The sequence below is a fragment of the Psammomys obesus genome, unplaced genomic scaffold (assembly GCF_907164565.1).
Source record: "Psammomys obesus unplaced genomic scaffold, mPsaObe1.curated_primary_1811, whole genome shotgun sequence".
Taxonomy (NCBI): Eukaryota; Metazoa; Chordata; class Mammalia; order Rodentia; family Muridae; genus Psammomys; species Psammomys obesus.
The window spans coordinates 5,362,668-5,388,591 of NW_026596064.1; the positions used below are offsets into that span (position 1 = coordinate 5,362,668).

Genomic DNA, 25,924 nt, shown 5'->3' on the forward strand with positions numbered 1-25,924 from the left:
CATACTAGAAATTCGAGTTGAAGGCCTGTGGGAAGTGGATGGAGACAATGTCAGAGAAGCTGGGACGCTGAACAGGAGTGGGGACCGTAAACTCCATTTAGATCTCAGCTGTGCTAAAATATCACAAGTACTTGAGGCAGACTGCTAGGATCCAGGCTCTTAGCCATCCATTTAAGGTTTTTATTATGTTTATGACTACAAAGTTGTAAAGACAAAATGACACTTATTTCAACATTTCTTTTTCTTCTCATTCTCTTTCTTGGCTCCTCTAAAAAAGGACATTTTAAAAACGTGTCTACACCCTTTTAGAAGAGACCCATTAAGCAGACACCATGGACATCTTGACACTCTGTGGGGACTCAGCTTGGCACGATGCACTCCCCGTACAGTGTGCTCCGTGTCTACAGAGATTCGAGAGGCAGAGGGTGGACAGTGGACGAGACCATTCTCATTCTTGAGTGAGGAGACTCGTTAATAGCGGCAGCTGAAAAGCAATCTTCTCTCTTCACATTTGTGAAAAAAACATTTAGAATATGTTGTGTTACCTGCTTTCCCCACCAACTGACCCAGTTTCTACCTCAGTACTTTGGCGTGATAAGTATGTGAAATCTAATAAACTCTGTGTCGGGCACAGAGAGAGCAGAACACATGTGGGGTTAAGCCACACCTCTACTGTCAAAAGGGAATGAATGATTATAGAAGAGAAGGCTTGGGTGTGGGTCCTGTTTTCTAGTTCCTGTCATAGTAGCTGTGCAAATTCCAGTAAAGTTTATTTTTACTTTTTTTTTTGAGACAGAGTCTTATATGTAGCCAATGATAAGCTTGAAACAATAATAATACTGTTATTATTGTACCAAAATAAACACAGGGGAACTGTTGGCTTTATTTTAACCTTCCTGCCTCCACTTTTGAAGAGCTGGAATTCCAAGTATGCACTACTCCACCTGGCCTAATCTTTTTTTTCCTCAGCTAATATATTTGGTTCGGTATGTTGTTTAGTCCATTAGAAATTCAATCTCATGAAAGGAACACATCCACTGTTAATTTTTGTAATATATTAGTCTAGCTAGTCTCTGTGTACTTTGCTAAAGATGACTATACTTTAATAATTACATTTAATTAGACACTTAAAATGTAGACCACGTAGGGATAAGTGCTGTCCTTGCTTTTGCCACTGAAAGGATGTAATCCATGTAGTTCTGGTGATCTCTAAACGGGAGTGCTTTCAGCACTTTCTTTGCATTGTTCCTAGCTACCACACAGTTTTTGAAAGTCACTCCACTGTTCAGCTTTTATTTAACCATTTCTTTTCAAACCACCAGTGGGTACAACCCAGGATTCGGTGTTTATCATTGTTCTTTAAAATCAAAGCACTGAGCTGCGGATGCTAGTGGAGAAAGCCTTTGACTGAAAGACATGGAAGCATCACAGTATTTGATTAAAAAAAAAAGCAATCAGGAACATTTCTGCAGTACTTTAAAGTGTTCTTTATGTAGGTTTCACAGTAACAGTCCCATAAGGGAAGCCTCTTCTGTGTAAGATGAGAAGCACATGCTCAGAAGAGGAGCCAAGTATGCTGGTTTGAATAGATACAGCCTCTGTAGACTCATGTGTGTGAATGCTCAGTCTATATGAAGTGAGTAGTGCCATTAGAAGGTGTGGCCTCGTTGGAGTAGGTGTGGCCTTGTTGGAGGACTTGTGTCACTGTGGGTGTGACACACTTGTCTTATAAGCTCAAGTCCAGTCAGGGTGTCTCAGTGTTCTGGAGCCTGTGGATCAAGAGGTAGAATTCTCAATTCTTTTAGGACCAGGTCTGCGCATGAGCTGCTATGTTTCCTGCCATAGCAATAATGGACCAAACTTCTGAACTGTAAGCCAGCTCCAATTAAATGTTGTTGTTGTTTTTCTTTATAAGAGTTGCTGCAATGGGGTACAGAGTTAAACAGAGAATTTTCTGTAGAGGAATATAGAATGGCAGAGAAACACTTAAAGAAATGTTCAACGTCCTTAGTCATCAGGGAAATGCAAATCAAAACGACCCTGAGATTTCACCTTATACCCATCAGAATAGTGAAGATCAAAATCTCAAGTGACAACACATGCTGGAGAGGTTGTGGAGAAAGGGGAGCCCTCCTCCATTGCTGATGGGAATGTAAACTTGTACAACCATTTTGGAAATCCATCTGGTGCTTTCTCGGACAATTAGAAATAGCGCTTCCTCAAGATCCAGCCATACCACTCCTGGGCATAGATCCAAAATATGCTCAAATACACAACAAGGACATTTGCTCAGCCATGTTCATAGCAGCTCTGTTCGTAATAACCAGAATCTGGAAACAACCTAGATGTTCCTCAATAGAAGAATGGATACAGAAATTGTGATACATTTATACATTGGAATAATACTCAGCTATTAAAAACAAGGAAATCATGAAATTTGCAGACAAATGGTGGGAACAAGAAAAGAAAAGATCATCTTGGGTAAGGTAACTCAGAAGCAGAAAGACACATACGATATATACTCACTCATAAGTGGATATTAGACATTTAATATAGGATTAACATACTAAAATCTATATTCCTAAAGAAGCTAAACAACAAGGAAGACCCTAGGGAAGATGCTCAATCCTCATCCAGAAGGGTAAGCAGGATAGACATTGGAAGCAGGAGAAGACAGGGAACAGGACAGAAGCCTACCACAGAGGGCCTCTCAAAGACTCTACTGATTGAGCTATTGAAACAGAGGCTGAGAGTCATAGCCAAACTTTGGGCAGAATGCAGTGAATCTTAGGAAAGAAGGGGGAGATAGAAAGACCTGGAGGGGACAGAAGCTCCAAAACAGAGCCATAAAAGCTGTGCCCTGGCGGGGAGGGGACTGAAGAGAATGATACCCCAACCAAGGACAATGCACAGGGAAGACCTAAAACCCCTTCTCAGATGTCGCCCATAGACTCAGTCTCCAAATGAGGTCCTTAGTAAGGAAAACAGGGGCTTTCTCTGACATGAACTCAATGGCAGGCCACAGAGGAAGACAATGCAACCAGTCCTGATATGACCTGATAGGCTAGGGTCAGATTGAAGGGGAGGAAGACCTCCCCTACCAGTGGACTGGGGGAGGGGCATAAAGGGAGAAGAGGGAGTAAGGGTGGGATTGGGAGGAGATGAGGGAGGAGACCACAGCCAGGATACAAACTGAATAAATTGTAATAAATGAAGATAAGAATACTAATGCGAAAGAAACAACAACAAAAGAGTTGCTGTGGTCATGATGTCTCTTCACAGCAATAAAACCTTAACTAATACACTTAGTGTTATAGTAGAGCTAAGGATTATTCCGCTATGACTTGGGCTAAAATATCCTCCATGTGTACCTTGGTGTTGCTCTAAAGCCTTGCGATGGGCAGGAACCACTTCTTTCCTATGTAGCATCCCTTCAAGAACCCATCAAGGACCAATCTTCCAGCAGAACCAGGGTTGAAATAATGAAAATTTCGTTTCTTGGCTTTGGTGGGGTAAGTGGAGTCGTGCAGTCCATCTCTGCAGACGTAGAAAGTTTTCCCAGACCAGTTCCCCCAGTTCTTTACATAGATCGAAGGCAGAGCCAATGAGATGGCCCAGCAGCCGCGTGCTTGCTGCAAAGCCTTCAATCCAAGGACTCACCTGGTGGGAAGAGAACCTACTCCTGCAAGTTGTCCTTCGACCTCTTATACATGTTGCGGCACACCTGGGAGTGTGCTTGCATTTGTGAATCCAGGCGTACACTCACACGAGACAAGACCAAAGAATTTTAAATAAAAATTTAAACTCATCAAAAATAGCCAGAGGTACGAAGGTACTGAGAACATGTGTGTGGGTGCCCTGTTTTCCTAACAGTTGACTCTCTGGGCCATGCCCGTGTACAGAGCTTCATGTGGCCTCTTCCACACCTGCTCTCCTCAAGCAGCCTGCCAGGTCAGGGCCATGCATTCCTGCTGCTGGCTTTATTTTCTAGATGAAGAAGTCCAGAGATTAAATGACCTGTCAAAGGGCAACCACTTATTAAAGGTCGGAGGAGAGCCTGGCTTGGTGACATCCCTCGCTCTGCCTTGTTGTCTTTCCGTTACACTGCTCTTGGTGCCTTTAGTGATTTCTCACTCTCCAGACACAGAGATCACTGCAGTTCAAATTGGTTAAATGATCTTTGTGCCAGCGTCTGGGTTCTTTGTTGACTGTCTTTTGTTTGCAGGGAAAGAGGTCAGAGGTTCATTGGACAGGATTAGAGAGACCTTGTCGTCTTTCCCTCCCCGGACCATTCTCTGTGTGTGCTGTTCATTTGACTTTATTTAGTCTTTGCCCAGATACAACTAAAATAGTTAAATGCCTGGAGGGGATGGTGAGTGATGCTGATGGACGGAAGCCAGCCACACTTCCATCTTGTCACAGTCTAATTATGCTATAAGGATTACAAAACAGCTCTGTAATGGAAAATACATCTAACAATAATTAAAGGGGAAAAGGACCAGAAAACTGGAAATTGTCAATTTCTAATCCTTTATAATCACAAGGCACTAAAGGATGTAAAGGCTATGCCAGTTAAGTTAATGCTTTAAGCTGCTTCTTCTGTTCAGCTCTATTTACCTTCTGTACACTCTGATGGATTTTAGACTCCTGTCGCCAAATCTGTGGTCCAAAGGTCAGTAGCATTTGTATCACCCGAAACTTGATAGTAATGCAACCCTTAAGTCTTTCCCTAGACCTACTACTAAACCTGAGCTTGTGTTTTTTTTTTTTTTTTTATAGGATTCCTATGCACGCTAAAACTGAGAAGCATCCTTCTCTATCAATCTTTTGCTGATCATCCATGAACTTCCAATGGCCCACACTGCTTTTTTGGTACTCTTAATGTCCTGGAAGCCATGTGCTTATCCCATCCCTATTTATCATTATCCTCCTTAGAAATTCCATCAGTTTTTATGTCTTCCCAAATTCCTGATGCCATGCTTTGGCCTTGTGGCTGTACTCACCTGGCTTCCTCTTTTGCACAGTTTCTTCCTGACAGTAGTCTATATTTTTGCTGTCTGTGCTGGCTAGACTTGTCAACTTGACACAAACTATATTCATCTGAGAGAAGGGAACCTCAATTGAAAAAAATTTTTTTCCACGATATTGGGGTGTGGTACCAGCCAGTAGAGCATTTTCTTAATCAGTAATTGACAGGGAGGGCCCAGCCCATTGTAGGTAGTGCCACCCCTGAGCTGGTGATCCTGGGTCTTATAAGAAAGCTGGCTGAGCAAGCCAAGGTGAGCAAGCCAGGAAGCAGCATCCCTCCATGGTTTCTGCATTAGCTTCTGCCTCCAGGTTTCTGCCCTATTTGAGCTCCTATCCTGACTCCCTTTGATGATGAACAGGGATAGGGAAGCATAAGTAGTAGAAACCCTTTCCCCTCAAACTTGCTTCTTGGTTATGGTATTTCATCACAGCAATAGAAACCCTAACTAAGCACTGTCCTTCTGAGACCCCAAGTCTATAGAACAGTTCCATATTGTTTCAACAAAAATAAAATCATCTGCATTCCTTGCACTCACTTTCTATCACATAGTCACTGTGCACACTGTGGAGACAGCGCTGTGATGCATTGTTGTTTAAGCTTGGTAGACTGAATGCTACCTGGTATGCCTCAGAACCCACTTAATTTAATTCTGTATAGAGTCGTCCACTGACACTAGTCGAGTCCATGGTGGACCTGTCCCTGAGTGTCTGGGCTCCCAAGCAACTGAAGCCCAGAATGGACTTGCCTTGTCCTTGAGGGAAAGCAATGAAGCTGAAAAGCGCCTGAAATCTATCAAGATCTTAATGACCTGTGGCAGGACTCTGGCAGTAACAAAAGCGCCTCTGATGCCAGAATCCATTTGTCCTGGTGGGTGTTTTCAACAGCCACTTAATTAAACACATTGCTTTTCTCTATAAATTCTCCATGGTGGCAACCTCATCCAGATAGCTAATGTTCCCTGAGTGACCTGCATTATAGGACAGGGGGAGCAATTAGTTACTACAGTCACAATTGAACTTGGGGGTGTTTGTTTTCCCATGACTGCAGCCAATTAGTGAGAACTCAGAAAAGAGCTAGGAGGCAAAAGAAGTCTGATGCTTCTAAGTACCTAGTTCAGTTACTTCCTAGCTATTCTACGTGGCTGAACGTAAGTCTCTTATGTTCACTGGGTCTCAGTTTTATAATCTATAAAATGGAGATGTTAAAAGGGTCATTTTAAGGTTTGAATTATTGGAATCTGTTCAGTCCTTACAATAACCTTTGTTGCATGTTATGTCCCATATAAACATTGTTTTATTATTATTATTTACTAATAGGTTTTCATTTATACATCGATTTATATATCTGATGAGCCCCTTTCATAAATCAGACTCTTCCTAAGTGCTTAAAGCCAGAGGCATGTAAGAAAAGGTTCCCAGCTATTCGGAGTTCTCAGTCTTCTGAGAGACAAGGACAGATAATGACGTCACAGCAGAATAGGGCATACACTAGCGTCAGTCCCACACGTGAGTCTATGACAATCCACTGGAGATCACTGCTTTGAGTAAAGGAAATAGGCAAGATTAAAGAAAGACAAAGATATTTAAAAAATGACTAGAAATAAAGAAGCAATATTCCAGAACATGGGAAGACCATGTGTAAAGTACAGAGACAAGCTCTGGAAATCTCAACATTCTCTCCATAACTGACGCTGTCGTACAGAAAATTAGCAAGATTTCAAACACCTCCACAACCAACAGTGATCATAGCCTAACCAACATTTTATGGATCACTCAATTTGGTAGGAGAACACACATTCTTTTCATGAACACATATCACACATGCTGTGGGACAGCAAATCCCGAGCCAGAAAAGGAATGTAACCTGATTCAAGAAGCAAAACCAGGTAGAGTGTTTTCTGCCTGTGTCTGTTGGAGGAGAATCAGGATCAGAAGGATTTATGGCGCTTGAATGCTTGGAAACCAGTTCATGTACTTTGAGGTCCTCAGGGCACTGTGCTGAAGGAAGACACAGCTTGCCCCTTATGTGTGGGGTGATGTGACTCTGCCACAAGGGTACTCACGGCACATGGGGAGAAGGACCCACATCAACTGAAGAGGTCTCAGATCTGTGACCTAAGCTTCCGGTTCCAAGAAGTGTTGGTTGAAAAGAGCAAGCGCAGAGCTAGAAGACAAAAGGAAACAACGGAGATAGCAACTGGAATCAATTAAAAAAATAAATAAATAAAAGGCAACAGAGAGAATTAATGAAACAAAAGGCGGTTTCTGGAAGGAGCGACCAAACTGACAACTTCTAGAAGGATGACAAATAAAAGAGGTATTGCGGAACTATCAACGCTGACAGGGGTAGTGGGGGTGGGGCATAGGCAGGCAGAAGAATGGGGGCGCGCACACGGTGGTATGCCATTGCCATTATGGGATGTACAAACATCAAAGAAACAGGAATCACAGCTCACAACTCTGTCATCTAAGTCTATATTTCTAGCTTAAAAACAAAAAACAAAACAAAACAAAAAACCCCCACATAAGCCACAAAAGCTCAATGAACAAGAATATAAACTTTGGGATAGTATTTTTTTTCTTTTTTTCCCACAATGTTAAAACATTTAATGAACTATTTTTCCCTATCTGTGATGAATATTTTCTATTATTATTATTATTATTATTATTATTATTATTATTATTATTATCATTTATTACAATCTATTCAGTTTGTATCCCGGCTGTGGCACCTGGATAAGTTCTTAAGTCTTTGAAGTACTTTTAAGCTCCCTCCTCTCCTCCCAATCCCACTATCACTCCCTCTTCTCTCCCTATGCTCCTCCCCTAGTCCACTCATAGGGGAGGTCCTCCTCCCCTTCTATTTGACCCTAGCCTATCAGGTCTCATCAGGACTGGTTGCATTGTCTTCCTCTGTGACCTGGCAAGGCTGCACCCCCCAGGAGGAGATGACCAGAGAGCTTGCCACTGAGTTCATGCCACAGAAATCCCCTGCTCCCCTCACTAGGGATCCCACTTGGAGACTGAGTCTATGGGTTACAGTTGAGTAGTTGTTTTAGGTCTTCTCCATGCATTGTCCTTGGCTGGGGTATCATTCTCTTCAGAGCTCCTAGGGCTCAGTTTTTATGGCTCTGTTGGTCTCCTTTTAGAGCTCTTATCCCCTCCAAATCCTTCCATCTCCCCCTTCTTTCATAAAATTCCCTGCATTCTGCCCAAAGTTTGGCTATTAGTCTCAGGCTCTGCTTCAATACTTTGATCAGTAGAGTCTTTCAGAGGCCACCTTTGGTAGGCTCCTGTCCTGTTCCCTGTCTTTTCCTGCTTCCATGTTCTTCTGCATAAGGATAGAGGATCTTTCCTAGGGTCTTCCTTGATGATACCCCAACCAAGAACAATGCATGGGATAATCTTAAAACAATTAATAAATTTAATTTTTGATTAGAAATCTTTCCCAAAAGAAATGTTGAGGCCCAGATGTCTTCCCTTGACAACTGCATTAATTGTTCACACAAAAAGTGAAAACCAAGTTACCTTTCCAGAAAATATGAGAAGAAAACATTTTTCCAAGCACTCTATGAAGCAAATGCAACATGCCCAAACTGGACAAAGATGCTAAAAACAAGAAGAAAAAAAATAATATTTCTTATCAAATACGGATGCAATAATTTCTAAAATAATAACAAATAGTGCTCAGCAATGTATAAAGACAGTTATATATCATGACTAAACGGGATTTGTCCGGGGTTTCAGGGAAGGGTTGGTACTAAAAAAATCTTGGACTATGTACTGACTAGAACATATGAAGAAGAAAAACCTCATGACCATTTCAACTAATCTAGAACCAGCATTTGAACAAACTACACAACAATTCCTGGTGAACAAAAGAATTCTCAGAATGTTAATACAGGGGTAATTTCTTCTGTGTAATGCTGAGTATGCACTTAAGTCCTAGAAGTACTATCATGCTACTGAGATAAACACCAAGGCTTTCTGTCTAAGACTGGGGCACGGGAAAGCGAGGTCCTATTTTCTCTACTGCTATTTGGCCTAGTACAGGAAGATTAAGTTATCCAAGCAATGCAAGTAGAGGAATCAAAGATACAAACAGAGTACATATTAAAAATTCTTATTTGTCTATGGCCATACCACCTTGAACACTCCTAATCTCATCGAGAAAAAATTCCTTGTTTGCATTTGATATGACTGTATATGTGGATACATTCAAGAAATACAAAGAAAACTCTGAGACCTACTAAAGATTAGTGATGTTTCACATTAATTTAACGTGTAAATTAATGCTGATTATGTCCACAGCTAGCAGTGGAGAAGTGAAGATCAAACCAATATTACAGACTAATCATGAAAACAAGAAGAAATATAAAACACACACACAGGACTTGCATGCTGAAAATTACAAAATGTCAGTGGAAATTAAACATCAGGAGATGTTAAGGAATGGACACACAAATGGGCATTTGTGGATTGGAAGATTTGACATGTCAAGATGTTGTCTCTTTCCATTTTATTTACTTGTTTAGCACAATTCCTAACAAACTGTCAGCAAGAAGGTTTTGTGGGTAAATAAGTTTACTCTAATATTTTTATGGAAGGCAAAAGAAGGGGAAAAGCTTCAACAATTCTGAAATAAACCCAGGTCCTGTTCACTGAGAAACACTGTTTCCTAGGCCTACTAGGGTATTTTTTTAAATATCTTTTAAAACATTCTTTTCTCATACAGTACATTCCAACTGCAATATGTCTGTACCTAAGTGACCTAAGTCTGGGCCTTGGCTTCCTTGGATGGAAGGGGAAACCAATACAACCCCAGCACAGTACGTTATGAGCATTCACTCATGATTACCTCTTGTGAGGGATGGGGGGAAGCCCATCTACGAAAACCACTCACTGAAGGAGAACAAGGTATAGAGGAGCTTCCTCTGGTCTCCCTGCACCCTGAGGCCTGGCTGAACCCTGTCTTCTCAATAGCAAGAGCTGTTCCTGGTATGGCCTGGTGAAATTATGATGTTCAGGTACCCATACTCAGGGCACCTGATCTTATCAATAGAGTTATCAGTAGAGTCCACATAGGCCAGTTTTGTAATTATGAGGCCACCGTCACTAGCGCCATGTAACTTGGGTGTGATCGATCATGGCTTCTTTGGTGGCTGTTAGTGGAAAATGACAACTCCTGATTGGTAGAGCTCTGTGGCTGCTACGTAGGTTGATATATGTAAGTTGTCCCGTATCAATGCCATATAAGTGCCATAAAGTGTTCTTATGCTTTGACCTTCAGTTTTCTTACCTATAAAAGAGACTGAAATAGGACTCACTTCCTAAGTACATTGCAAATGAAACATTTTTATTACATTTCTCATGTGTGCTCATCTGTGAGCATGCATGCAGGCATGTACACATGCACATGCCTGAGTGTCACAGTGTGACTGTGGTGGTCGGAGGATAAATGTCAGATGCTGAATTGTCCATATGGGTCCTGGAGATTGGATTAAGGTTGCCACGATTGGCAGGAAGTGACTCCAACTACTGAGCCATTTCACCAGCCCTGTTTAAAAAAAATGTTTTAGTCAGGCATGGTGGCTCACACCTATAATCCCAGAACTCAGGAGGCAGGGGCAGACAAATCTCTAAGTTTGAAGTTGGCTTGGTCTACAGAGTCAATTCCAATACAGCCAGGGCTACACAGAGAAACCCTGGCTTGAAAAAAAAATAAAAATAAAAAATGGTTTTAGGACAGGGTCTCATATTTCCCTCCCTCCATCCTCTCAGTCCCCACCACTACCACCCCCTTTCCCCCCCGAGATCCACTCCTCCTCCTTCTCTTCCTCCTCCTTCTTTATCTCCTTTTGGAAAAGAGCAGGCCTCTCAGGAATGTCACCCGAACATAGCATAACAAAGTCACAATTAATCTAGACACAAACTGTCACATTAGGGCTGGGTAAGGCAACCCAGTACTGGGAAAAGGGTCCCAAGAGTCAGCAAAAGAGGCAGAGACACCCCTGCTCCAACTGTTAGGAGTTCCACAGAAGCACCAAGCTAACAGCCCTAACATATTTTCAGGGGACCTAGTGCAGACCCATGCAGCTCTGTGATTGTTGTTTCAGTCTCTGTGAACACTAAGAGCCCTGCTTAATTGATTCTGTGGGTCGTTTATTATTATTAAAGAGAATATTGTCCTGATTCCTTTCTCAGAGTGCTCATAGATACATAAAGTTAATGAATTTTGTATGTCCATCTGTGTCCCACTGCTTTGCTTCAAGTGTTCATTGGATCTGGGAGTTATCTAATGGTCTTTGGGGTCTTTTAATTACAGGATCGTATGATCTGCAAAAGGATAATTTGGATCTTTTCTTTCTGATTTGTGCCCCTCTCTATTTTTACCTCTTGTTTTCTTGCTCTGGCTGAGAACTCAACATTAAGGAAGGGTGAATATGACATTGTTTCATCCATAATTCTATGGGAAATTTATTGTTATTCTTGATCTAATACGAAGTAACTTATATGTCTGTCATATATGCTCTCTGGTTTCTGCAGGACTTTTATCACAAAGGGATGCTGAGCTTTGTCAAATGCCTTCTGTACATTTATTGAGATGATCATGTGATTTCTGCCCCTGAGTCTGTTTATGGTGTAGTATATTCATTGGTTTATGCATATTCAATCACTCTTACATTCCTGGAACAAAATTAACTTGTTCATACTGTATATTCTTCTCAACATGTTGTTTATTTTGGCCTGTAGTTATTTTTGTTGATACGTTTCATATTTATGTACATCAGGGAAATTGGCCTATAGTATTATTTTTATTCTTATCTAGTTTGGGTATAAAAATGTTTGGCTTCATAGAATGAGGCTGCCAGTTTTTCCATCCATCTATTTTATGGAATGCTTTGAGGAACATTGACATTAGTTATTTGAAGATCTAACAGGATTTAGCAGTGAATTCATCTTGTTCCAGCATTTTACTTTTTGGGAGCCTCTTTATAACTGCTTTAATCTCATTGTTGAATATGGAGCTCTTCAAGTTGTTTATATCAACTAGGTTTAGTTTATATAATTAGCTGTATCATACATGTCCAGAAATTCACCATTTTCTCCCAGATTTTTTAATTTATTGGATTATGAATTTTCAAAATATAGATGGCTATTCTTGGTTGTATATATGGAATCAACTAACCCCCAAGTGGCTGTGTATAGCTGTGAGGGTGTTTTTTTTTTGCTTCTAAATTAAAGCATTTGCAGTGGGAAGACTCACCCTTAGTCTGGGTCACATCTTTTGGTGACAACATATTTAAAGAACATGGAAGAGGGAAGCCTTTGTTCTTGCCTGCTTGTTCTCACATTTGCTGTCAAGTCTATTCTCTTCACTGGCATTTGAGCCTAATTCTTCATGATTCCAGCACATATGAGACATCAGGCTCATAGACTGAACTCTTGGACTGTCCATTGGCAAATAGCTATTGCTGGACTAGCTGAATCACTGCTTGTAAGGCATTCAAATAAATCCCGTGTGTGTGTGTGTGTGTGTGTGTGTGTGTGTGTGTGTGTATTCATTCTATAAATTTTGTTCCTATAGAGAACCCTGCTTAACACAACCATAATCTTCTGATTTCAATGGAATCTGTTGTAATGAAGCCATCTTCATCTTTTTTTTTTCAATTTTTAAGTTTATATATTTAGTCATTCACTTTACAACCCAGTGGTAGCCCTATCCCCCTCTTCTCCTGGTCCCACCTTCCCTTCTTCTCTTTCCTCCCCCCTAATCCCTATATACAGCTAAAAACAAGGAAGGAACTAGGACACTATTAGAACGAACTAGGATTTTTGTTTGTTTGTCTTTGTTTCTCTGTGTAGCCCTAGGAGTCCTGAAACTTCCTTTGTGGACAAGGCTGTCTTCAAATTTACAGAGACTTGCCTGCCTCTGGCTCCTGAGTGCTGGGACTAAAATTGTGCACCACCTCGCAGTTTGAAATAGGATTTTTTAAATTATTAAAACGGATGTTTTGCCTTAGATTCACAAAGAAGCAGAAAAGCACTTTATGTCACCAATTTGATCCTTCAAGTCCCCCTCCCCCTTTTATATTGTGGAACTTCCGCCGTTGGCCACACCTGGTTAAACTCAGGGTCTAATCCCTGCCTGTGAACCAAAGCTACAGTTCACATGAATGAGCTAATCTGTATGGAACAGAATTCTCTCTCTAGAAGATTTTCTGGGCAGAGATTCAGTTCTGCAGAAGAAGTAACTAAAGATTAGAGGCAAGGCGGAACTAAAGAAGAATGTGGCCACAATCATCTGGACCACTCCAGTCAAGAAGAAAGAGACAGGTGTGAAAGAGGCAGAACAATTTTGATAGAGTCTCTGTCTGAAAGACTAGATCCGTCTACCCCTGGCTCCTTGTGGCTTTCCAGGTCCTGTAAAGCCTAGCTGTGTTGTGGTTCCCATTTGTGGATTTCAGTGGGATTTCCCACGTATTTTTACAGCATCTACCCTTCTCCTGCATCTGACTGGTTTGGCCTGTGGTTTCTGTACCCAGAGATCCATAATTAATAGACTACAGTGAATAGATATCTTTTGTCTTTTGATAAACAGGAAACACTGGAGGAGGAGAGATGTGTGCATTGCTTGTATTCTGTGCTTCTGTTCTCCCCTCCCAGCTCCTCACCATGGGGTCTAGTTCTTGGCTTCTGTCCAGATGAATTTCTTAAAGAGAATTCAGGGAGGCTCCTCCAGGGGTTGGGCCTCTTGTGATCTCCTGGTGTGCTGTAGATGACTTGAATGATTTAACATCTATTCATTAATTTTGTGGGGGAAAGTAAAGACTAGGGTGTTCCCAAATCCTTTTCTTCTGTGTAGCTATTAAAATGCTGTCTTGTTGGTGGTAGCATTCTGGAGCAAAATTGTTTCACAGTGTAGGAAACAAAAAAGGAAAAACAACTTGGTGGACTATTTACTGACTGGGATAGCCATCAGACATACTGAACATGCTGTTGCCTTGGTCACTTCATGCTATGTCCACACCACTCTACTGAGGCATGGCCTCTGCATCTGTAAAGTAAGATATTTTAGGCATGTAATGTGAAAAGTACTAATAAGTTTCAAGGAACTTGCGATTACTTCTGTCTGTGATCTGGTCTTTGCTTAAATCTCTCCCCCCACCCCATCTTTGTGCCTCTTGCTGAAATATATCTCAGGGACTTTGTAGAAGCTCTCCACTGAATGCTATTCCCAAGATATTCTCCAGACTCTGTTGTAAATTTTGTTTTTATTTTATGTGTATTCAGTGTTTTGCTTTACACGTGCCTATGTGTACCACAGGCATACCTGTTGCCCACAGAGACATGCATGTCAGCTTCATTGGAACTCAAGTTGTGAGCCATCACATGAGTGCTGGAAAGTGAACCCAGGTCTTCTACAAGACCAGCCAGTACGCTGTACTGCGGAGTCATTTTTTGAGCCCTGCATCAATCCTTTTGGCAGAACTCTGTACCCTCATTCCTTTGTGTCTCTTATTGGAATCTAAGAGCAGGAAGCATTAGGCTTCATTTGGTTCATCAGTGCCCATACTGAATAACTTTGCATTTGGAGCTGTGTGAGGATAAGAATTACTTCTGACCTAGTTTACTGGTAGTGCTTCTTAAAAAGAAATTCTGCATTCCATGTTGTAGGAAGTTCAATTGCAGATCAATATAAATCAAATACTCTTTTGAGCCATAATCCTGAACTGCTTGCTGCCTTGTGACTTCTGAGTTGTGCTCCTGTCTGCTGTTGGCTGGTCTGATCTGGCCAGGCTTTGTAAATGGACTGAGCATAACTGCTTCCATCGATCTTCTTACTTATTGTGTTCCAGCTGCTCAACTCCTTACCTTTCAAAAGAGCCCACACCAGCCACCTTTAATGGGAATTTTACATATGGCTTACCTATGAATTCAGAACAACTCAAATGTGACATCTAGTATAATGGAAATAAAAACAGCCATGCAAGATAAACAGACAAACACACAGAGTTTGCCTTATATGTATGAAACTAATAAATATTCTTTTAGCATTTTAAGGGAGTTGAAAAGAGGTGTTTTGTATATCTGAAAAAAAAGGTTGTCAGGCTTGAGATATTCTCTTCAAGTGAATTTTACTTAACCATTCACCAATTGGTTTGTTAATTCAATACACGTTTCAACAATTTTCAAGGGATTTGGCAATTGTCTCCATTGTGATTGTATTACTACACAATTATAATTAAGTAATTCACGTGTGCTTTGTGTTTCATTAATTCTGCATATTTCTTATCCTCACAGCATCCCTATGAGGCTCTTAGATAATACGATAGTGTTATCTTTATTTGGAGATGTAGAAATTCAGTCTCAGAATGGAATTATAACTTTGGCAGCATCTTAACAGCTGGCACATGGCTGAGCTGCACCTTCAGTCCCGGGCCTGCATGATAGAGAGATGGTCCCTCCTCAGGAACCCGGCACTTGAAGCAGACCTGAAGATAAAGATTGATTTGTTGCTACAAGCTGAGCACCTAAGAATCTTGATAAAATTTCTGCACGCATACAGATTGTCTTCATCAAAAGGATATGAGAAAAAAAAAGGATATTTATAATCCAGTTTCTCTGCACCAAGCTAGGCTCGGGCTGGGACATGACACAGTGGTGGTCTTTCATCTTAGTCTTCCTCCCTTATGACAGTGAGGGACTAATTCTCTGGGTTGGACAAGAAATACTTGGGATTTCTCTGATGCATTCCAACATAAAAGGTTATGTAAATGCACAAATCTTTCAATGCCACCTGAAGAACCCCCCCCACCCCCCAGGATCCAGTTCAAAGAGCAGCTACCAGGAGGGCTGAGTGTTTTTAGATGTGACTCTAGTTTCTTGAGCAGGCCCTGGAAATGTTAGGTTTATCACCACAACACAAATTCTCCTCCTGCATGCAGCTTCCTCTTAAAAGATAGTAGATTTCTAGACCCCATCTCCTTTCTCCTGAATCAGACTTTCGGTGTGTTATAACCAACTTTTCTGAGTGATTCAACCTCCATGATTTTGAAGATATCATAATGTAATATGTTTCATCCTGCCAGCCATCCTGTAACAGGCTATGTATTCAGGGTCATGCTGTTTGTTCTCTCTCAATTTAATAAAATCTGTATCCAGTTATATCTCTAGATCATTCTTCAAGATAGCCTTTAAACAAAATTTGTATAAAGCCTTGCTTTTCTATATGGCTTTGGGTGCTTTTCCTTAACAGAGTGCTTAATTAAAATCATTAGCTGGGGTGGGTGATAAAGTTGAATATCAGTAAAGCTTTCAACCTAAGTTTAATCCTTGGAACCCACATGGGGGAAGAAAAAAAATACACCTACAAGTGGTCCTCTGTTATCCATACACATGTCATACCGTGTGCGCACTCACCCATACGTACAATAAATCAATACAGGAGCAATGTTTTTAAAGATTTTTTTATTTATTATGTACACAAGACCTCATTATGCACCAGATCTCCTTATAGGTTGCTGTGAGCCACCATGTGGTTGCTGGGAATTGAACTCAGGACCTTTAGGAAGAACAGCCAGTGCTCTTAACGTCTGAGCCATCACTCCAGCCCCAGGTAGGAATTTTTTAAGCACCGCTTCTGGCTGTAGACACTGGGTCCAATGCTACAGTGTTTCACTGTGTGACTGTGGGCCAGGTACTTAATCTCTTCATGCCGTGGTTGCTCACCAGAGATGGTGATGGCAGTGTGACCGTGCTCACAGACTTGGTGAAAGTGGAAATGATGCAGTCCACTGAAGCACGTAGAGACGAGCTCGTGAAAAAGAAACATCGGCGAAATGGTCACCACTTAACCAGATGCCATCTTGTTCATAACTCTCCATAACACTCAATTTTCTTGTCGTTTCCTCTCATTAGATTGTCAGCTTTTTAGGCGGTAGAATACATGGTAAAAGCTCCTTTAGTCTGATACTGAGGAGCATTATATAGACCTACATAGGCACTCAGTAACCATTACTGACTAAAGGGAGAAATTTGATATCTTTCCCCATCATGCATGGTGGCTTGGTAATGTGTTGAGGTCAAGAACATGTTACACACATCTTGGAGGAATCCCCCATTGGATGGGGGATACAGCAGACATTTATTTTTCTTAGCTCCAGAGGCTCAAAGTCAAAGATCATCATGGCAGCTGATTGCGTTTTCTTGCGTCTTGTGAAGGGCCTTGTTTCTAGCCAGTGGAAGCTACTTCAGTTGTGTGCCTGTGCTGAGAAGGGAAACCAGTGTCTCCTCTGCATTGTGCTGAAGGAGCCTTCCTCCCATGACCTCATCCAAACCCAAACACCTCCCAAGGCTCTACCTCCTACTGTCATTACATTGGGGATCAAGGCTTCGACACGGGTTGATTCAAATAGCACTAACACTTTATTGTGCCTCAGTTTACTTACCTCTATTTGTGAGGGATGCCTGGTGAAGATTGCCACAGCATCTGGCACAGTATTTGATTAGGTTTCTAGACCTTTCCTGTGTGTGTATGTGTGTGTGTGTGTGTGTGTGTGTGTGTGTGTGTGTGTGTGTGTGTCTATAGTGGGAGCATGTATGTGTTCATGACTGAAGCTAGATTTGTTTTTCAGGTGCTACCCATCTTCTTTGATTTTTGAGGTGGGGGCTCTCATCAGCCTGGAGCTTTGAAAGTAGGCTAGACTGTCTGGGCAGTATACTTCCAGGGCCATAAGGATGGGATCTGCCTGTCTTTACCTCAGTGTTGACATTATAAGCGCAAGTCACCACAGACAGCATTTTTATGTGGGTTTTGGGACTTGAACTTAGGTCCTCATGCTCACCAAAAGAGCAATTTATCAACAGCGATAGCTCCCATCCCTTTCCTATCTGCTACTTCCGGGCAGACTCCATCTGCCCAATGTTAGGTGCATGTTAAAAAAAAAAAAAAACACCCAAGAAAGAAATTCTCCTGAGAATTTTCTTTTTCACCTTACAAAATGTCAGCCAGCCTTCTCAGCTGGTGCTTTCTCAGTATTAAGATAGTCTCCAGACTGTAGAAAATGGCATGCTCTGAGAGAGCCTTCTGCCAGGGCATGGAACAGATGCCAGGGACTTTCCTCAGCCCTGTGGGCAGTGGGCAGGGAACTGTGAGACCAGTTTTCCCTTGTGGATCTGAGTTGTCTTCACCCAGCCGCTTCATACCACTGGGCACGGTGCAATTCTTTCTTGTATGTCTTCCTTCTCACAATACAGAGCTCTGTGGGTTTCAGGGCAGTGAGACTGTCTCAGTATTCCTAATAAGGAGCACAGAGCCCAGTTCAGGGCTTTTAGCACAGGAAAGTGGGGAAACACAGGTGAGTCACAAGCAGCCAGATTTAGAGACCTGAGGACAGAGAAGGTTTGTGGTATTGGAATTTTATTAGAAACAGTGTTTCTTTTGAGGGTCTCCCATTTTAAACAAACTGGAGTGGCTTAGGGAAAGCCTAGCCAAGTGATGGGAAGAACTGTATGTGGGTGATTTAGCTAAACATTTTACAAGGCTCCACTTAACTCAAGGGGTGGGGATACTTTGCTCTAACGCCATGTCATTTTCATCTGTTTGTGTTTGAAAAGCAAACCCAGGTTGGATTCCCTTCAGTCTCTAGAACCCAGGAATGGGTGTGGAATGAATGATTGGGTGTTTTCCACCTAGTTTGCCGACTCAGGACTAGCCAAAATCCTGTCTTCTCTTCAGGGGTTTGACAAGTACACTTGAACTGACTTGTAGATCACAGATAACAACTGTATTCAGCATCAGTTGAAATGCCTGCACCGAGTGATAGGTTTGCCTCTCCCCCCGCCCTCCCTAGCCCCCACACAGAGGGAGAGAACAGTAGAAGAAAATCTATTTTAGAAGATCATTTACAAACAATATATTGGTTGGCTGATCTCACAAGAGCAACTGGACACCGGATGTATCAGAACTATCATTGGACACAGGTCTGGGCTGTAGGAAGGGTGCCTGGTTGTTCTAAGTCACTGGATAACTGGCCCTGGTAACTTGCAGGATTCCTGTGGCCTTTCATTGTTAGTTCGCTGTTGCCCTCTGCTGGTGAATCTTGTCATCTCGGGAAGCTGGCGTTCTCAGATGCTCTCTTACCTGGGTCTTAGTCTCCTCCAGCCTGCCAGAAATGACAGGGATGCTGGTGCTGAGGGGCGGAAGTAATGGTGCCAGGGAGGACTGTGTCTCATACTGGGAAGTAGGATGTGCGTTTCTGTTCTCTCAGCACACAGTCTTCTTGTTTGCTGAGACCTTGCTGGGCACAAGAGACCCAGGTATAGATTCTACACTAGTGGAACCTTCATTCAATATAGGAGGTGAGCAGTTGGTTGGACCAGCACATAAATAAACTGTCATACAGTGACAACTGTGGCTAGAGCCAGAGAAGACATCCTGTGGCCTGTACTGAGTGATAGGTATGTCTCTCTCTCTCCCTCCCCCCATACATAGAGGGAGAGAACACTAGAAGAAAATCTATTTTAGATTTTGTTGTCTTTCAAGAAATGCCATCCTCTTTTAGAGTAAGGGTCCATGCAACAGAGAGCATATAAACGGGGAACCTGAAGGATAGTTCATATTTGCTGTCTTTTTTTATGTAATAGATTTTTTATATTAATCACAGGTTATTTATTTTGTATCCCAGCCATAGCCCCCACCCACATTCCCTCCTAATCCCACCCTCATCTCCTTCCTGCCCCTTTCCAAGTCCACTGATAGGGGAGGACCTCCTTCCCTTCTATCTGTCCCTAGCTTATCAGGTCTTTTCAGACTGGCTGCAGTGTCCTCTTCTGTGGCCTAGCAAGGTTGCTCCTCCCTCCGGGGAGGGGTGGGGTCGAAGAGCTGGCCATTGAGTTCATGTCAGAAATAGTTCCTGTTCCCCTTACTAGAGAAACCACTTGGATACTGAGCTACCATGGGCTATATCCGAGCAGGGGTTCTAGGTTATATCCATACCTGGTCCTTGGTTGGAGAAACAGTCTCATGAAAGACCCCTGTGCCCTGATACATTTGGTCCTTGTGGAGCTCCTGTCCTCTCCGGGTCTTACTAACTCCCCCTTCTTTCATATGATTCCCTGTACTCTGCGAAGGTTTGGTTATGAGTCTCTGCATCTGCTTTGATACACTGCTAGGTAGAGTCTTTCAGAGGACCTCTGTGGTAGACTCCTGTCCTGTTACTTGTTTTCTCCTACATCCAATGTCCATCCCATTCGTCTTTCTAAGTGAGGATTGATCATCTTATAATTCAACATTTTAAGTAACTTATTTTTAATTTTATGTGCATTGGTGTTTTGCCTACATACATGTCTCTGTGAGGGTATCAGATCTCCTGGAACTATGGTTACAAACAGGTGTGAGCTTCCATGTGGTTACTGGGAGTTTAACCTGGTCACTTGGAAGAGCAGCCAGTGCTCTTAACCACTGAGCCATCTCTCAAGGCCCTTAATCCAATTTTTAAAAATTTTTATTTTATTTGAAAATCATTTGAGGATTTCATAAATAAGCACATCATGTTTATATCACTTCCAGCCCCTCACCACCTCCTTACATTTTCTTCCATTTCTCATTCAAATGAATGACCTCTTTAGATATGTGTGGACAGGGGAGGTGGGGGATTATGAGAGCTTGGCAATGCTGTCCTTATTTGCATGTGTCTGAAGCTGACTGTTGAGGATTAGGATCTGTTCCCTGGGGAAAATGAACAGTTTCTCTTTCCTTCAGCAGCCATTCTGAGGCTCTTCCTCTAGGGGTGGAGCCTTGTTAGAGTTTATTTCATCTTATTGGCCTCTGGCCTGGTGAGGTCCGTGCAGGTCTTGTGAAAGCAGGTGTATTGAGGGCTCATAGCAGCAGCATCTCTGGCTTGTCCAGAAGACGTTATTATCACCCCAGTCCTCAGGATCACTCAGCACTCCTCTCTTCCTCGTTTTCTCTGTCATCCTCTCTTCCTCCTCCGCAGTTAAGACCTGCTCCAGTTTTTCCACTCCCCCTATTCATAGCACTGTGTCCTGTTCTGCCCATCCCTAGAGTGCTTCATCTACTCCCAACCCCCACTATCTCTTTTTTGTTTCCTGGCTTCCAGGGTTGCTACAGATTATATGCTCAGATCTAAAGACTCAGAGCCGGATTCACAAGTAAGAGAGAACAGGCAGTGTTTGTCTTTCTAAGTCAGGGCTGTCTCACTCAGTGTAATGTTTTCAAATTCTGTCAGCTTACCTGAAATTTTAATTTCTTTGTGTAGCTGAATAGAGTTCAGTTATGCAGATGTACCACGTCTTCCTTATCCATTTACTAGCTGATGGACGTTTAGGCTGATTGCATTTCCTAGCTATTGGGAATGCAGCGACATTGAACATGGATGCCAAGGAATGGTCTGGTTGAATCCTGTGACGGGCCCACTTTCAGCTCTTTGAGATTTCTTCACATTCATTTCCATGGTAGCTGCACCCCTTTGCAGTTTCTCATCAGTTTCTCCCCCGATTTCAGCCACTCTGGCTAGGGTGAGATGAAATCACACAGTAAGAACTGGTTTACTCAGGAATTAGTCCCCAAAATTCAAAAATAGAAAATCCTCAAGCATCAAGTTTCTGCACTGCAAAGGAAACATCAATGAAGTGAAGAAGGAGTCTACAGCGTGGGAAGAAACGTCGCAGCTCTACGTCCAATAGAAGGTTAATAGCCAGAGTACACAAAGATCTTAAAAATGCAAGAAAACAGACAACCCAGTTTAGAAATTGGGCTATGGATCTGAACAGAAAGCCTGCAAAGGAAATGAAAACTGCTAAGAAATATCTCTTAGAAACGGTTTAGCAACTTTATCAATCAGAGAAATCCAAATAGTTTCTAGTTTTTAAAATTAAGTATTATAGTGGTTAGAGAAACAACTGTCATTAAAGTGCTTGTTATGCATACATGAGGACCCAAGTCCGTAACCCCAGAACCCACATAAAAACTGGGCATTGTGGCCAATACCTGTAATCTCAGTCCTGGGGAGAAAGAGACAGAGAATCCTGAGGCATTCTGGCACTCGTGTGTGTGCGCATGCGAGTGCGATCACACACACACACACACACACACACACACACACACACACACATCATTTGCAATTTCACCATAGAAGAATAATAATGAATGTTAAAGTTCTGACACAGGCAGAACATTGCTTTTACATCTTATTCTTTCTCGTTATTATGGCATGAGCTTTTCCCCAAAATGTACTCATTTTTTTTTAATGTTCTATTTTTATGAGGGGAGGATTATTTCAGTTTATTGAAAACCATGACTGGAAATCCCCAGACATGAGCAGGCAGTGTATGTATGCTGTCCAAGATAAGTGACACATAAATTATATGATCATAAGAATAGCTATAAAACTTCATCCAGGTTAAAGGAAAGAGTGCTGCTGCGTCAGTGCATATTAGAAAGACTGGAAGGGTTCGCAGAGCCAGGCTGTGTGGTAGCAAGCAGGGGTGGAGCTCAAGTCTGTAGGCATTACCTAGGCAAAGGCGATCAAAAACATTGCCTGCAAAGGGCCCAACATATACAAAGGCTCTTAAAGAGGACACAGTCCAAAACCAAACTAAAAGCCGAACAAACACATGGAGAAACAGCAATGGCATCGGACGAAGGAGAACGGAGTACAAAAATGGGGCTTGAGATGAGGCTGATAAGGCTTGACCTTGTAGAGGAAGGTTAAATGTTTTGTCACTTTCTGAGCATGGTAGCAGGTGTCTGTAACTCCAGAACCTGGGAGGGGGAGGCAGAGTGTCCTCCAAAGTTTGAGACCAGCCTGGACTATTTAATGTGAGGCCAAGTTGGGCTGCAGCATAGAACTTTTCTCAACAAACAAACATAAACAAACAAGCAAACATACGAACCAAAACCAAAGCCCCAGAAGAACAAAATAAATAGGAAAACACCCCAATATTTCTAGCTTGTTTTGTCATTTGCCATAAGAGCCACAGGAAACCACTGAAGCTTTTTAAGCTGAGTGAGCAAAAAAAAAAAAACGGATTGGGTTTTTTTAAAACAAAACACCAAAAAAAAAAAAAAAAAAAAAAAAAAACCAAGCACCCAAAAGCCAAACCTACCTATAAACTAAAAGCAAAACTGCACTGGTGAAACAGGGTGCAGAGGTTGGCAGAAAGCGGATGCAGGTAAAGCAGGTCCAGGTGGCCAAAGATTGCAGCTGTAATAGCTAATCTAGGGACAGCAGTCCACCTGCTAAGGATGGTGACAGCAGAGGTGGACAGAGGTGGAGGAGGGTGGCGAGTTTAGAGCCATTTTGTAGTGAAATGGTTAGAATTTGGCACGGGAGGGGGGATGTTCTGATGGAAATGACTGTAACCAGCAGAAACAGGTAGCAAGTTCTCTCCCAAGGCAAGGCAGGGCATAAGAGGACATGGCGGGGAATCATGTGTGTTCGGGTAAGCTGACATCTGCAGTGGCAAGTAAGGATACGTGTCCTCAGAGAAGCGCTTGACCACACTTGCATACACAGGAAGGGCCCTTTGTTTGGAGGTGTCACTCGGGAGAGAGCCCAAGCTAGGCCTCGATTCGATGTCTCCATATTCGTTTCAGGCCCCTGTGCGTATGACCCTGCAATGTGTAACACACCACCACACCACGTGTGCCATCTTAGTTTGGGTATCTTTAAAACAGGGGTGGATGCGTTCAGTCTAGAGCGTTACAGTGCGGAGTAAAAGAGAGCGCTGAGGTGGCAGGCCTTGGTAATCGGCAAGCAGCGGTAGTTCCGTGCCGCTGTTAGTTCTCTCTCTGGGTTTGCTGTCATCCGAACATCAAGGGTATCGGTATCAGGACTACGTGGTTCAGCGTCTGCATGGGTTCTTTAAGAAATGAAGATATGACTGGAGCCCAAAGCAACACCACCACCTAGATGCTGGAGCTGGTGGCCTGGGCTATTTATAGGCCAGAGTGTTTACTTGAATTCAGACATGCCGGCATGTAAATTATTCAGAGTCTGTGTCACAGCAGAGCACTCCGTGTTCCTAAAAAGAATTCTCCTTTCCTCCCCTCCGGAATCCTTTACCTTTTAAAATATATCTCATTATGGAGTGCTGACATTTTCAGTAAAACCATTCAACCAAAAGCTGCAGTTTTTTTTTCTTTCTTATCCCCCCCCTTTTTTTTTTCTCAGACTGAAAACAAGTCTGGCTTATTAGGCAACCATTTATAACATACTGCTAAGTAGATACCATCTATTTAGAGAAGTTGATGTGGCTAGCTGGTAAAACATTTCAGTTTCTCCATCCTTCTAAGGCAGAACGTATTAAGCCCTACTGTCTTCTTTCTCCGTAGAGTAGCAATCGAATGATGCTGTATAGAGTAGGTGGAAACCACATATCAAAAACTTCACTAAGACCTCTTGGATTTGAGGTTGTTTCTTTCTGCCATGCTGCAACACCTTAATTTTTCTAATGGAATGAATGCACCTCTAAACTTCCTGCAGAAAGTTGTGGGCAGATGGAGAGCTAATACATGTAGCCATACTATGACCATTGTGCACTGGGGTCCTCAGTCAATGGTCAGCTTCTATACCCACTCCTTCTGGGTCCTCTTCCTTTCTTTCTTCATCTCTAATTTCCTCGTTCATGTTTCTCCAGTTCTTCCTCCCATGGGCGTAACCTTTTATTTTCTCTAACTCTCTTTATACTACAAAGAAGGTGGCATATATATTCAGTTATCCAAAGTCCCTTAGTGACCTGTGTCTACATCAACACTAAACACCGCTGAGTTAAGAACCCAGTGGAGTGATTTTTCCTACTCCTCCCACAGATTAATGAGCCCTAAGTATTGTATCCATTTTGAAGACCAGCTCCTTAAGCGGAAAGAAGTTTAAACTCTAAACGCACAGCAGTATCAAGTGACAGAAATCCATGTTCCCATTCACAGTCATTTCCTCCCAAAGGACCCAAAATCAAGTTTGACATCCGCACGTTTTTATTTCACACATACACGCTTCCTCATACATCTTCTTACATATAGGGTTGATAGACTATATTTTCTTGAGCTATGCCACCTTCTATAAGCAGTATTTATTCTGTATGGCCAATATGTAATCATCTCTTCATCCATGTGTTTGTTCCTTCAGGATTGATCACTGGAACAACGAGAAAGAAAAGGTCCTTCTACTCACAGACAAGACCCTCTTGATCTGCAAATATGACTTCATCATGCTCAGCTGTGTGCAGATGCAGCAAGTTCCCCTGAGTGCCATCTGTCGCATCTGCCTGGGAAAATTTGTCTTCCCGGTGATGTCTCTGGACAAGTGAGTACTATGTTTCAGACTTGGAGACGCCATGAAGCAAGGCAGACACACTCGGAGAAATCAGTAACATGGTGACTTGAAAAATGCAGGCTGGAAGAAAGCAGAGGAGAAAGGAAATCCTCCCATTAAGCTTATCAAAGTATTGAGTGAGCTTCTGATTGATGTTAGGTACCAGTGATGGGACTTTAAGCAGATTGGCAATTTAGAATAAGAACCTAAGCAAATAGCTAAATGCATTTTGGTAGGAAGACCTATGGGAATGAAGAGAAAACGTTCTTATTCAATTCACATGGCAAACAATTAAAGAAAGGCTGCCTTGGAGAAGCACCTGAGCTAGTATTTGTGGTTGAGTATGAGTTAGCCAGGCAGCCAGAATAGTTAAAGAGTATTCCAAGCAGGAGGAACAGCATAGCCCCAGAGTAAGGCAGGACCAGCTGGTGGCATGTGATATGGTTGGTGACTCAAGTCCATCTGTAAAACAAGATGGACAGATATGACCATAGTTAGTAGCTCTGCAGCTCTTCTTCTTCTTCTTCTTCTTCTTCTTCTTCTTCTTCTTCTTCTTC

At 42.3% G+C, this 25,924-nt stretch overlaps 1 protein-coding gene across 1 annotated transcript in view; it reads left to right on the forward strand.

Moving 5' to 3' along the window:
• Window positions 1-25,924, forward strand: part of Tprg1 (tumor protein p63 regulated 1) — a 101,811-nt gene that overhangs the window by 15,379 nt on the left and 60,508 nt on the right. Inside the window, exon 3 of the mRNA XM_055624751.1 lies at window positions 25,182-25,358. Within this exon, the coding sequence (XP_055480726.1) occupies window positions 25,182-25,358 (177 nt within the window). The remainder of the gene's footprint in view (window positions 1-25,181; window positions 25,359-25,924) is intronic.